This window comes from Electrophorus electricus, chromosome 4 (genome assembly GCF_013358815.1).
Source record: "Electrophorus electricus isolate fEleEle1 chromosome 4, fEleEle1.pri, whole genome shotgun sequence".
Taxonomy (NCBI): domain Eukaryota; kingdom Metazoa; phylum Chordata; class Actinopteri; order Gymnotiformes; family Gymnotidae; genus Electrophorus; species Electrophorus electricus.
Genome location: NC_049538.1, coordinates 29,973,322 through 29,988,190, shown reverse-complemented (window position 1 = coordinate 29,988,190; position 14,869 = coordinate 29,973,322). Strand labels below are relative to the sequence as shown.

General features: G+C 46.4%; 1 protein-coding gene across 2 annotated transcripts; it reads left to right on the top strand.

Annotated features, from left to right (window-relative positions):
* The first annotated feature begins 2,213 nt into the window (after positions 1–2,213).
* Positions 2,214–10,150, top strand: kiaa0513 (KIAA0513 ortholog). 2 transcript variants are annotated; one of them, XM_027018015.2, is made up of 12 exons: positions 2,214–2,602; positions 2,858–2,957; positions 3,230–3,303; positions 3,883–3,953; positions 4,208–4,412; positions 4,575–4,615; positions 5,015–5,093; positions 5,298–5,375; positions 6,216–6,245; positions 7,935–8,015; positions 8,238–8,332; positions 8,575–10,150. In XM_027018015.2, exons 1-12 carry the CDS (start codon positions 2,235–2,237, stop codon positions 8,622–8,624), a joined length of 1,272 nt encoding a protein of 423 aa, XP_026873816.2. In that variant the 5' UTR covers positions 2,214–2,234; the 3' UTR covers positions 8,625–10,150. The 2 variants fall into 2 exon arrangements, with proteins under 2 accessions (XP_026873816.2, XP_026873817.2); XM_027018016.2 differs by lacking the exon at positions 6,216–6,245.
* The last annotated feature ends 4,719 nt before the right edge of the window (positions 10,151–14,869 follow it).

The following is a 14,869-nucleotide window of genomic DNA, read 5'->3' as shown; positions in this document are numbered from 1 at the left end:
ACACTAGAAAAATGGCACTGTGCATCTCACTGGAGAGTTATATCTGTCCTTCCAGCTCACACGCTGCTGTATAATGCATGATGTGATGTGTCCAGTGTGGTGTTCCATCAGTCTGAGGTGAGTTGAGCTGGATGTTCTCAGGGTCCGTGAAAGAACATGTTGCCTAAGTGCACATGTGCCATACTCAGCTAAATCACTGTGGGTCTCCCCGCCCACGTTGAGCAACATTCTCTCTCATTGTTCAAAACAGAGAGTTGTCCGAGCTTCGCACATGGTGATGTCAGTTTAGGGAAGCTGCTTCTTGTGGTTAAACATCTAGCTTTTTATATGTCTGCTTTGAATTTTGGCAGTGGTGGCTCAGTGGTTAAGGTATTTGACTTGTAATCAGAAGGTTGCTGGTTCAAGTCCCACCACTGCCAAGTTGGCACTGTTGGGCCCCTGAGCAAGACCCTTAATTGCTCAAAGTTTTACTCAGCCATGACTGTAAGTTGCTTTGGATAAAAAGTGTCAGATAAGTTCCGTAAATGTAAGTAATCATCCATAATCACAACGTGGTGTATAGTGGTGGTAGATTATGATGATGGTGGTGAGTTACGGGAGGACGATGGTAACTTTTCTCCAGCTCATGTAGCAGAGATACTGCACAACATGCAGCTGCTTGGCCACCGAGCACTCTCCCTCTTTCTCTACTTCTCTTCCTCTCACTTTCTCTCTCCCTCTCTCCTCTTCCTCTCCTTCTCACCAGACTCTCTCTGTCTCTCCTCCCTTCCGCCCGCCGGGAGCTGATCTTGTGTGTGTATGAGGTCCGCGTGCCGGGTGACTCCACACATTGTGCCGATATCACGAAACAAACATGCTCGTGCATTGTGGACACTGACTATACGCTGCTTCCTGCTGTGGCATTTCCGTACGACCGTGAGGGGACAAGGGAGATTTCTTGGTGGTTCTTCCTGACTTTCGTCCGTGTCTGTGGAGAATGAGGAAAGGCAGTGCAAGGTTCTGTGTCATTAGTGCAGAAGAAAGCAGACCCCATATTTGTGCGAGCCAGCTGTGCCCCCCCAGACGTTTTTCATTTATAGTGTCTGCATGTGTGTGTGCATGCGCACATGCACAAGTGAGTCACACTTCTGTGGGGCTACATTACATAACTGTCCTTTCAGACGTATTTCTGCAGCCTATGGAGGCTAAGGAAGGGCTTTACATGATTATGGGTTAGAGAAGCGTCTGTTGAATAGAATATAGATTCTTGTGTCATATAAAATTTATGGATTGACATTATGATGTTGGTTTTATTCACCTTATTCATGGATTATCGCTATCACTGTTTTGTAATGGTGATATTTCAAAAGGATCCAGTATGCAAGTGGATAAACCTTTTGTGTGTGGGGGTGTGGGTGTCTTGTGATCATTCTGCTAAATCTCGGATATTCCAAGTATATAAGGATATATATACCCTCCGCTAGGTCACACAAGGTTCCACCATTGTGTTTTAAATACATTGCAAGGCACTTTGAAATTACAATATGTAGCAGTGTAACCACTACCTATTCAAGCACTATTACTCTGTAGTCTGGTTTGCATGTGAAGCACATACTATAATCATATGTTGCAAATTCATTTGCAGTTCCCACGTTCTGGAAACAGATGGCACTCTCTCGTGAACGAGACGAACTCACTATGGATGCTGTTCAGGGCCTCTTGTCAGTATGCATTAGCCTACAAAAGCCAGTGTTTCCTTACAAGAAGGGAGACACCGGAGTAGCTGGTGTCTGTCAGGAGCAGAAGCAACACTAGTGGTCGTCCTATGTGAGCTGGCCAGCAAAACTAACCAATCAGTGGTGTAAGTCTCACTGCATGGTCATGCCACGCAGACATAGCTCATGGCATTTGCAGTGATGTTGAAACATCTAATGAGATTGAGAAATCTTACTTACCTACTAAGAAGGGTTTTGCGGGGTTGTTGTTTATTTGTGTTTTACTTTGTTTTGTTTTGCAAACATGCTTGGAATGACCTCATGTATTATTTAGGGGGGAGCAAATAAATCCCAGAAACCTTTATTTGGAAATGACGCAAAGTGTGTTGAGCATATTAGGAGGTTACCAATGCTCTTCTCTCAGGTTCTGCTGCACCTTGGGAATACGGGAAGTGGAGGAGGAGCGCCCTCTATAGGTTTAGAGCTGAGGTATTTGTCCCCACTGCCACCCAGCAGACTGCATTGCCCTCTAGGATCAACATGGAGGGGCATGCAGTGGAAAACCTCATCGACTTCGATGTGCCTTCCAGCGCTAAAGGAACAGTGCCTTCTGCTGTTGGTCCTCCTGGCTTTTTCTCAGCGCAGCCCCTCATTCCAGAGCCTGTGTCAGCTCTGGGTCTTCCCAAGCCCGTGTCTGCCACAGCGACTGCGGACGGGCCGGGGGAAGGGGCAGACGAAAGCGACGCCACAGGGTCTGCGGACAGCGAGAACGAGGCTTCTGATTCGCCCTCACACCAGTCACATTCCCGACGGTCGTCTTCCTCATCCAGTCACAGCGCCGAGGAGGCGGACGAGGCAGAGAGGCGGGAATTCATGAAGGCCTACGTGGAGAAGCTGTTTCATGGGAGGTGAGTTTCATGCACCGAGGGCAAATCTTTCTCACCGCACGTATTGATTAACGTCTGAGAATATGAGAACCCCTCTGAAGACTAGACTAGTCTTCCCTAAAGCATAACTCGTACTCTGAGACACTGTTGAAATAAAGTTACACTGAACAAAAGTACGATATTGTCTTTAAGTGACATGATTGTGGGGAATGTAGTCTTTTATTCTGAGTTTTAGCTATTGGTTTGAGAGATACTTACATACTCTCTCTTTCTCAGGCAGGACTTCGACCAAGAAGAGAAAGCGCGCTTTGGTGAGCTGTGTGGTGGTGAAAATGGGAAAGGCAGGGAGTGGTTCGCCAAATACGTGAGCGTCCAGGTATGAGAGGACACCTTTAGCCACCATCTGAATGTGTGTCGCCAGTGCATGCACGCACGTATGCACGCACGCACGCACGCACACACACACACACACACACACACAGAGGACGTGTAAACCTGTCACATAAAACCTGGCCACTGTCCACCTGCATGTCCCTCTAAACAGCAACTCTGACTTCAGTGCAACCCAATGATATGTGAAATGATGGCGTGTGTGTGTGTGTGTGTGTGTGTGTGTGGGGGGGGGGTTACTGCTTGGTCTTTTCACAGCGTTGCAACTCTAAGCGTGTGAGTGAGCAGACGTTTTACAGATTGGTGCAGTCTTTCGCTGTCGTCCTGTTTGAGTGAGTATATCTCAAAAGCTTAGAAATTCCAGAATTCCAGTAAATCATGAGAAAAAAATATTTCAGAATTCTGTGAATGTATTTCACAACCCCCTCCTCTACAGTCACAGTGAGTCCTCATGTAGAGAGAATTACTCGGCCTCCCCATATTGTGCAATATGTAATTTCACAAACCAGCCGGTTGCGTCCTGCCTCTCTGATTTAACCCTAAACCAAGGCCACTCCCTCCTGGTGTAAGCCTCCTACTTCTGAAACATCATTTGTGGAAGTGAACCATGTCATTGTGAAATTGTAAGAACCACCTCCCACCCGTGTGAATGTGGAGGGTACGACTGGTGCTCCAGGGCACGGGACGCTGTTGTGTCTTGATCAGTTTGTCCCGGCCTTTAGTCAGACTGACTGGATGTGGGAATTATACTGGGCCACACTACACACTCCGTGTTTGAAATCATTCCACAACGTCATTTCCTGAACCGTTCCAGGAGAGTCAATATTTGCGTAAACGTGTGTGAGTGTGACGAGTGCATGGTCGTGGTGAGGCCTAACCTCCAGCCGGTCTTCTCTGTAACCACATGACAGGTGCTACCAGATGGACGACTACAGCCCTGCTAAGCACTTGATGACCATGTGCTTCACCTACTATTACGTCGGTAAGAAATGGCGCGTCGTTTTGAAGGCAAACGTTCTAGAAAATAAATGCACCAGGACCTCGGTCTGGCGCTGATGGCTTCCTGTCTTTGTGTGCATTACTTTAGAGTGGACAGACTTCTTCCTCTCTGCTCCCAACACCAACACGCTTATTTTAATGAACATAGGCTCTAAAGGAGGTTTATTTGTTTTGGCGTGTGTGTGTGTGTGTGTGTGCGCGTGCGTGCGTTTGTTTGTTTGTTTGTTTGTTTCCCAGGGAAGCTGCAGCTGTCCCCCACGGAACTCCTTGAGAAGCCGAGTGCAGGCATCGACTCGTACCTGCGCAGCGGGAAGGTCTGGCTCTCGGGCACCAAGGACATGGCGGAGAAGCTGCTGAGAAGCACCACGGCGAAGACCGACGTCAAGAGCTTCTTTGGAGGTTTGGAGAGCAGGCTGAGAGGCCCCTCCACCCACAAGAGCAAGTGAGGAATACTGCCCTCTACTGACCGTGCCTAGCAGTTTCACACAGGCTACAGAGAATGGAGAAGTACACCAACCTCTCTGTTTAGAAGGAGACGCTCACAGCTTCAGACCTTTTACCTACGTGTGACACACACCCTCTGTGTTCCCTGTTTTGCCCACAGTGATCCAGAGAGCCCAGCAGAAGGGAACCCTAACACACCAGGTAAACCTGTTACTGTAACCGCGTTTTTGACCTGTGATGAGCAGGTGAGGGAAGCAGAAGCAGGAGACCAAGGAAGACCAGAGGAATTAAGACCTGACACCCCCTCTGAGGTCTCTGCTCTCTGTGCGTCAGCTGGGTTCTGTCAGCAGAGTTCCCCCCCCCTCACACTGAGGCCATTGGGAATGTTTTCCGGCAGTCCTGCCTGGAATGTTTTCCGATCTGTTCCTCAATTAGTTGGACAGTGAGCAGTGTCAGGCCTCTAAGTGTAGGTCCAGTCAGACACACAAGACACTCCACGTCCGCACGTCAGCACTCTCTCACTGCTCTGGGTCACGTGTGTGAGTGTGTGTGCACACTCATGTTTACGTACGTGTGAATATGTGTCTTTTCCTGCTACAGCGTCTCCAACCATGCCACCAGAGAAGAAGGGAGGAGAGAAGATTTATTTGTACACGCACCTCAAACAGCAGCCAATCTGGTAGGTGCTGCAGTGGCTAAAGTTCAAAGCCGCCCTGGTAGTGTAATCCTTAGATAATTACTGTACGACACAGATGAAGAAATGGAACTGCTTGACCATATACCTCTTACGCATCACCCTGCAGCAGTGTGCTGCTCTCAGTCATGATGAGGTACCAAAGCGATCGCCTTGACTTCGGAATACTGTCCTGTCCTCTGTTCCAAGGCACACCCTGAGGTTCTGGAATGCTGCTTTCTTCGATGCTGTGCACTGTGAGAGGAATAAGAGGTCCCCCACCACCAGGTAGGAAGGGCGGAGAAGTCGTTGACACTGAGTGGGGATTCTGCTCCACCTTGCTGTGTATTTATCATGCTGTAGAACTCTACGTCTGGGGCTGTGTGTGGCAGGGTGTGTAGGTACCAGCTACAGGTGGGTGCGTGTGCGCGTGCGTGTGTACGCGTGTGTGTGCGTGTGTGTGTGTGTGTGTGTGTGTGTTTGTTAGCCTGGGGACTTTGCTGAATGTCTGTTCATTGTGATGTTCCGTTGTCCGGGCTGGTGTGACTCTGTGCACGTTTCATGTGTTGTGGGTGGAGATGTTTGTAGAAGACGAGCCGTGAGGTTGCACTTGTTACGTCTGAGCTGCATTTTAGTAAATCACATGATCTGGTGTTTCTCATCCTAGACCCCAGCCTCCCCCCTGCAGTACCCAGAGTTGCTGTCTGCTCCTAACATGCACGTACCATGTTGTTTTGAACACTGAATACCACCTTCTGCTGGGTCCTGAGGACTCGGCTGAGAAACTGATATAAAGTGTGTGTGTGTGTGTGTGTGTGTGTGTGTGTGTGTGTGTGTGTGTGTGTGTGTGTGTGTGTGTGTGTGTGTGTGATTCATACATTAATATTCTGCAATATACGAAACGTCTGACACTTGTCATGGTCTCCAGCTTCACTCTGTGTGATAAACACTGCTGCACTGATCTGCTCATCAGTCAGTCTCTCTCTCTCTCTCTCTCTCTCTCTCTCTCTCTCTCTCTCTCCCCATCCCCCTCTTTCCTCTCTCTTCTCCCTCTGTCCCCCTGCCCCCCATCTCTCTGTGCATGCCACGTTAACCCTTTGTCTCCTTGCGCCTCGCTGCCTCGCGCAGGCGGACGGCTGAGGAGGAGAAAGACGAGAGGTCTGTCGCTCTTTCTGTCCGCTGCCCTGGACGCCACTAGACAGAAATGGGCCAGGAAAGGGCAAACCCACCAAAACTCATCCCCCACAAGAGCAGTAGAACCCGCTGGGGCAGCACTAGATGAGGGCCTGGAGGAAGTGGTGGCAGGTTAGGATCTGTGCTGACACGCTCGTGCAGACCTGCAAGGTCATCTTCCCCAGTGCCTACAGCGGGAGGCGGGCAGGAAGTCATGTCATGGGCTGATAAGATATTCGCTGAGTTTTTTAAAACCGGAGGAAACCAGGCCCAAAACTGCGCGCCTCAAACCTGCCCTTGTGTTCAGCTCAGCGCCTGGCGCTCAGTGCAGTTGGTTCGTGTTTCTGCTTGAAACAGATCAGCTGGCTTGTTTCACAATAACATTATTTCATTATGATATAATTTGATAAACTAAAAAAAAAAACTCCTGTTCTTCCTTCCTTTAACTTTGACTTTAAACTTTCCAAGGTGGCCTCAGTTTTCTTCATTTCCTATGCACCACACCACCAGGCAAAGTGTTTGCTGTTCGCTCACTGTTTGTTAGTTAGGCATGCATAGTAGAATAATATAACCGCTTCTTGCATTAGGCCATCCTTGAACCTCTGTTGGTGTCTGCCCAACTCGAAATGTTGCTTTGAAATATTTCATGCCCAGTTTAATCTGCAATTCCTATGTTTGTTTTATATACGAGTGAGAATTAGAGGGTGTAGATGCTCCGGTTCTGATGCCGTGATTTCTGGGTAGTGGAGTCCAGGCTTTTCTCTCTCTCTCGCTCTCTCTCTGGACACACTGCTTTCAGTGGGCTCTTCTCTCTGTGTGTTTCTCATGGGTCCCGTATGGTCTCATCGTGCTGCCTGGCTGGATTGCATGTAGCAGAATGTTAGCATGCGCGACTCCCTCTGTAGACATCTCCCTTCTGCCATGGGAGCCCGTCGCTCTTCCAGGTCATGGTGGAGATTGTCCCAAAACATGTGAGCAAGAAAAAAAAAAAGTTTTCTTAAATCCAAACCCAAACCCAAACACAAAACCTTTCGACTTTTCTCATGAAAAAGGCTTGTCAGCAACCAGGAACTGTAATCCCCTGTAATAACGGCACTTACAAATGCAACTAACTACCCACAAGCATCTGCTTAAACTCTAACCCTTATTAAACATGGTGCGATGGTTTCGGATTCTGTAGGACCGGACTGTATTCCTTTTCACACATTACGTCAGGAAGACAGCATGACATGGGAGGAATTCAGGAAGAATTCTCTCCAAGCTGTGTGTGTGTGTTTTCTTTTGCAGGTCACGTTGCTTTATGTGTGTTTATTCGCAGCCTTGGCTATAGCTAACCACAAAACACTGCTTACACCCCCCCCACCGAGATTCCCTAATGTCTTCCCTTCGTGGATGTGTGTGTGCATGAAGGCCAGAGTCACAGTGCGTTCGCATATCCATGGTCTGCCGTGCTGTTTGCTCCCTCACTCTGTGCTTCCTGTGCGGTTCGTCGACTGACAGCGTTGAAGTGGATCAAAGTGCCCTGGCAGGGGGCGGCAGGCTGGACAGTGGGGAGGTCCTGAGCCCCCTTCACCCCCTGCTCATTAAACAAAGCAAAACTGACTCATTAAACAAACAAAAAACAACAACAGACTTGATGTCAAACCTTGACCTTTGACCCTCACACCTTTTCAGGGAAAAGTGGTGTCACATGACCCAGGAGGAGAAAGAAGACAGCTCCAGGATTGATGAAAACATCACTTTTGGGCAGCTGGGGTGAGCAGTTGCCTTAAAATGACTGGTCGTGTTTAGAAAGGATGTTTCTAATGGATGGGTCCGAATAAATGGTGTATTTCTTTCAAGCTGAATTTTTATTTTTATCTCACAAATGAGGGTGTGTCTTTTTGCCACGGAGAGTGTTTTGTTTAGTGGTTTCATTCTTTGTGTTTGTTGCTTTGTTCTCAGTGTTTGTTGCTTTGTGTGTGTGTGTGATCCTAGAACCTTCACCCATAATATGCTGGCCTTTGGGCTGAGTAAGAAACTGTGTAACGACTTTCTGAAGAAGCAGGCAGTTATTGGGAACTTGAACGAAGGTAAACCAGTCCACACCCCTGACATCCTGTTTCATATCTTAACCTGTTTGGTCTGTGTAATTCATCCGTTTTCTTTGACTGACGATAGAGAAACCTCTGTATTTGTCATCTGAGGTTTATAAGTTGTACAGTGACTGTTTCATGAACTAAAGAGTTTTCTTCATGATAAAAAGGAAAGTGTTTAAAAGTGTTGTGCAGTGCAACTGCCGTGTTTCTGGACTCTACCCTGTCCTCCTGTTTAGACCAGTACAAGCTGCTGAGTGACCATATCGAACAGATGGCCGTGGAGTGAGACCCAGTACCCGGTCGCCTCTCGCCAACATCTAGTCCTGCCCCATCAGCTTCCAGAGGCCTGCTCAGACACCCCTGCCCCTGCTGTGCAGTGGGTCATCCAGCGTGGCGATTTTTAGCATGCACATCAGCTTCCACTGGGTCAGCCGTACCGCTGACTGTTCTGTCTCACGCAATAAACATACCATGTATATAATACTCACCTAGTAACCAGCCGATTCTACACACTGCTGTTCAGCTCAAATGCATAAAGTGTCCTTTTTACTCAAGGAAAAACTCTAAATCCCAGCATTCCTTCACCTTTGTGATTTTTACTTCCTGGTTATCCTCACCAGATGAGTTCATTTGTGTTGTTAGGCGCCTGGTACTCTGGCCCAGCAACTTTTTACGGAGATTAACATTTATGGCTTTTTTCATTGTTTTAGCCTTTCCTTTTTTCTCCTCCCAACTAGCTCTCTCCGTTTGTCCAAAACTTGAAAATCTGTTGTGACCCCCTCTGCGGTCCTGCTGACCATTTCCAAGTGGATTCTAGTCCGTCGTTGTTTGAAATATTTCCTCCTGCACCATGCATGTGCAGAACAGTGTTAATACCTATGTGTGTGTGTGTGTGTGTGTGTGTGTGTGTGTGTGTGTGTGTGTGTGTGTGTGTGTGAGCCTCATGAACACAGATTGTTGTAGCTCTGTTCAAAGTGCCTATAAAGATTTCCCTCTCTGAACTGTCCCTCCGCAGAACTGGAGATATAAGCTCGTGTCCACATGTTGTCCTCCTGTCTCCTGGACGGCAGCGAGTGAGTCATTAGGATTGCACTAATCTAATCTCCCTGCATGTCCCCTCTTGCTCTGTGCGTTTGCGGTTTTGAAAATGAGACGTTTGTGATTAGATGGGGGTCATTGTGAGCATGACTTTTTCTATTTTCGTGTTGTGCATTGTCAGGTGTTCAGTGAGCATGTCTCAGTGGGATGGTGAATAGAGTTGTAGCGTAGTAATCCTTTCAGCCAACAGAGGGCGATCAAACCACTCCTTTTCTCCTGCTGAGCCGGGGAGGAGAGAGTGAGAGTCTGAGAAAGATGTGTGAAACGGTTGGAGGAAGACTCCTCCAGGGTCGATAAAGCATATATTCATAAAGTTAATATATACAGTTTGTAAATACAAAGTTTTTTTAATCACGGAATGTTATAGTTTGTATTGAATTTGATGCAGATTTGCAACATGGCTTGTCAACAGGGATCACTGGATTGTTAACTTTTAATTTATGCTGTGTGTAAGTGCTGTTTTATGCTGTGTATGTGATGTTATATGGTGTGCATCGACATTTTAAGGACGTTTTCGTAGTAAAATGTGTACTTTGTAAATCGTGATGTAATTCTTAATGTAGTGTATTTCATTGTGAATGGATTATTCTCTCAGAATTATATTTTCCCAAAGTGCCCTCAAATTCCCCGCTGGAATGTACCACTCAGAATATGTTACCCCGTCTACACTATGAATATTATATTGTGTTTATAATAAAATTATTATTTTTTAAATCTCAAGTTTCAGATTATGTAATGTTACAGTGACCTTTTTTAAAAATCAGACCCTAATGGCATGGGGAGGTGCGCGCGTGGGTGACCAGACAGAGCGTGTTCAATATGGCAGCGTTTAGGACACCCGGACCCCCTGCTCGAGCGCGCTGCCAGGCGGCTGCCACGCCTGCCTGCGCAGGTAAACAAACAGCCGTCACGCCAGCCTGGTTTGATTGAACGCGTGGTAATGAGCTGTGACGCGCCAGACACTGGTGTCATACAGCGAAAACTGCCCCGTGCCTAATTAGTGCCAGACCTGGGGCTCCACGCTAATCCCCGCCCCCTTTACGCACAGACCCACGCTAATCCCCGCCCCCTTTACGCATGGCTCCAGCCCATCTTCCTCCGTTTTCACCCTACACTACTTCTGCGTGTCACGGTCTCGTTTAAAACACTGAGAGGGAGCTGTTCTCTACATCTGCGCACTCTTATGTTTGAAGAGCTGGGCAGTGTTGGTGTAGCTGGAACGGGTTGCTCCACCGTTCGGCCCCAGCAAGGGAGGTTGCCATTCAGGTTCTCCCTCCGAGTTATGCATGAACCAGAAACCCAAACATGGGGCAACATTTGCAGTAAAGAGTATGTAAGAGATGCAAATGTGTGTGTGTGTGTGTGTGTGTGTGTGTGTGTGTGTGTGTGTGAAAGAGAGAGAGAGAGAGAGAGAGAGAGAGAGAGAGAGAGAGAGAAGGCATGTTATAGACATGTAGACTTGTATAAGTGTTTTTTTTTTCACATCACCAGCACACCTATTTTTCACAACAGACTTGATTGTTTTGAGGTTATGTAGCACAGGTTTCATGTCTTAGGCGTTGTGCTTAATACCTGTGTGTTTACATGGTAACTTGCATAATTCTTGTGGTTAACATTTCTGTGTTGTGTAATTTCGGTTTTGCTCAATACCTTTTTGACATCCTCAACTGGGCGAATCACTACAAAACTGAATCTCACACACGTAACGTTTCACTGCCAGCCAGACAGACTCTGACCCTCTTGCACAAACACCGCATGGCCTACTTACCCTGCCACACCCTGTGAGGATGTTTCAGTGACCCACAGCAAGTGCAAACTCCCAAAACATTCCAGCTCGTCGAGGGGAAGCGGTGAAGCCTCATGTAACCCGTAGCAGCACTGCGAGGGGAGACCCCTCTGAGCGCACCTTCTGCCCTCTGGCCCTCCGGATGGACTGACGAAAGGCTTTGTGAAATCCCTTCGGTCAGTACATGGGTGGTCACGCTTTAAGATAAACATGACACAACAAGGGCGTCCCAACCACCTCCAGACCCTTGATCCAGGAAGGAGGCGGTTGGGTCTTCAGCAAATACATTCCCTGACCAACGTAAGCAGCAGCTGCACTATGGGTAACTAATGACCTAACTGCTGCCTTCTTCATTCTTCCTTTGATGAACTCCTGATGGTGTCACAGTACGGATGTGTTTTATGTGCCGGGTACAAGCTAAGACGAGGGTGATCCGCTCTCCCAGGCTCGTGTGAGCTGAGCCAGAGGTGGCCAGATCCACCTGGTGTGTAATCCACTAAGGTATGGGTTATTTGTGTAAGAAATTGTTTGGCCCATCCGGCCACGCTTGATAGTTTATTTCTAAGTAGTTCTGTATTATTAGCTCTCTGTCGTTTTTTTTTGTTTTTCAGTATGAGCTGAGCATGTGTGAGTGAAAAGCATATTTATTGTGCTAACCTCATGTTACAGCTTTCCAGTCAAGAGATCTTAGAAGGCATGTAAACATTCAAACTGCAGTGAGTTCACCATGACAAAGGAGCTTTTCAGTATGGATGTACCTCTTTCTAAAGTACCTTTTAAGAATAGGAGTAAAGACTTTGTGAAATTTTTCCTCAGTGGATGTAATTATATAGGTTGTGTGTGTGTGTGTTTTCTAGTACATGTGTATATGAAAGAGCAAGTGTCTGACCTAATATTAAAGTGAGCTATGCCATATCAATGCTTAAAGAAGTCTGTGAGATGTGGGCTGTTGCACTACACAGCGTTGTACTGGTTCATATCAGAGTAACCACATATTAAAGTTAAAGTTCTTGGTAGACCAAAGAAGTCAAACTGAGTTCCCAATATTGCGTGCGTGCGTGTGTGTGTGTGTGTGTGTGGGGGGGGGGGGGGGGGGGGGGTATCCAAGTGGCTGCAGTGGCAGTTTTCTGCAGTGAGGAAAATAAAACGGATTATTACAAAGATTATAAACACAGATAAAGGGAGATTTCTTAATCCAGGTAGTCATACATAGACTGTATATGCCATAGTCTATGGAACAGTCTACATATTCAGGCATGTCTACCTAAACATATATATAGCAGAATCAGACAAAGGTTTGGACAGAGCTGAATGAATATATGTTTATTACAGTTATTAAGGCATTTTAATTGAATGCTTTCATCTTAAATTTGTTTCTAAGACAATGAAATATGATGGCCTGTATACGAACTGATTTACAAATTTAAAAACTAATATAAAAATACAGTGTACTGTACATTATAACATAAAAAATTATAAAATAAAAATGACATTTGAAATGGCCTCTCAACAAATAGCTTTGATTCAGAACTTTAGTCCCTTATCCTACAAGTACTCAGCATGTGTGAGAATTTCTTGAAGACATCATAGGTGAATGAATCTGGTTAAGAGAACAAACGCCAAGATACACCAAGAGCTGTGATCCCAGTAACACTAAGACACACCAAGACTGGGCAGAGCTGTGATTATGATAACACCAAGACTGGGCAGAGCTGTGATCCCAGTAACACTAAGACACACCAAGACTGGGCAGAGCTGTGATTATGGTAACACCAAGACTGGGCAGAGCTGTGATCCCAGTAACACTAAGACACACCAAGACTGGGCAGAGCTGTGATTATGGTAACACCAAGACTGGGCAGAGCTGTGATCCCAGTAACACTAAGACACACCAAGACTGGGCAGAGTTGTGATCAAGGATGGGGACACTGAAGAATCTAAAATCTGAGAGAGTAAAGGCTAATTATTTAACACAGCATAATCAAATCTGTGTGTGTGAGTGTGTGTGTGCGTGAGTGTGTGCGTGTGCGTGTCAGTGTGTGTGTGCGAATGTGTGTGTGTGCATGTGTGTGAGTGCATGTGCGTGCGTGTGTGAGTGTGTAAGTGTGTGTCTGTATGTGTGAATGTGTGTGTGTGTGTGTGTGTGTGTGTGTGTGTGTGTGAGTGTGTTAGTGTGTGTCTGTATGTGTGAGTATGTGTGTGTGTGTGTGTGTGTGTACGTGTGCGTGCGTGAGTGTGTGTGTGTGTGTCTGTGTATGTGAGTGTGTGTGTGTGTGCATGTGTGTGTGTGTAAGTGCGTGTGTGTGTGTGTGTGAGTATCTGTTGTAACAAAGCACCATACAGTCACACAATGGTGTACTGTTCTCCCTACGCAGATAATGATGTGTAAAACAGTGTGCCAGGAAACATAACCTGATCAGCAGCCAGTTTTCCTTACATCAGTGTTATCAATCTTCATCAACGCCCCGCCCTCCCTCTGCACGAGCACGTATTTGGACAGCCCAGCTCCGTTTATGTAGACAGTGAAAATACATAACAAACAGCAAGATTAAACGGCTTTTGAAGACAGCCCTTTAAACAGTGTGATTAAACGCTGACTGGACCTGCGACTGCACACGATCAAGGGGTGATGACACTCCGGGCAGCCACCATCAGGCCCCTCCCCTTTTTGTTTGACCATGCCCTTTCTGTTTGATCTTGGGTCAAACTGTCAAACAGTGAGGTGTAGGTGGGGCAAAGTATGAACTTTGTATGGTAAGTATGAACCATCCCCACGGGACTTTACTCCTGACCTTGACTCTGGTCACTTTCTCTCCCTGGTAGTGATGAAATTCCAAAATGACACTGTGGGCCAGATAAACAGTTAAGGCGAGTGTATGGTTACTGATCATGGTTGTATAGAAATATACCAGTGAGATGGTTGTTATCGGAGCTGTGGTGCATGGTCTTCATCGCCCCCAAATCCCAGGAATGCAAGCAACTCTGGAGCGCTGTCCTTCTAGGCTGCAGTGAGGGGGAGCATTCATTCTGTTTCCCATCAAAGCAGAAGAGAAAGTGAGAACGAACCTCCCCGTGACACGAACGAGGATCTGTCACACTTTGAGCATTTATGAGAATCATCTTTCCTTTTCTTGTTTATTTTTATATAAAGCTACTGAAATAGGGAATCCAAACTGGGAAAAAAAAGGTTTCTCCCTGGAATTGCTCATGTAAAGACCAACAGAGACTGTGGCAATAGCTGCTAGTGCAACAAGCTGTCAGCTTTTACTGTCCAGCATTCTGAACAGTGGACGAGATGCAGATTTAGATTAAATCAGACTTAAACCTGCTTAAAAAATAAAATGGCATCTATGTTGGTAATGCAGAAATTTCTCCTTATTTCAATTGGAGTGACTACATTATTCCAAGTGGGTGCTTGAGTAATGAAATAAAATGAGTCCTTTTTATATTCATATTTCTGCAAAGAAATAATCCTTCCATGAAAAGACCAGATAAGAATGAACTGGTCTAAAACAGTATTGATTTTGGTCTTTTGGCCAAGTGTCCTGGCACACAGGCATGTTTATTATATAAGTACCAAATTTAGCTACTAAGATTTTCCAATTTTCTCATGAGGGAGATTACATATACCAGTTCATAAAAGTCAT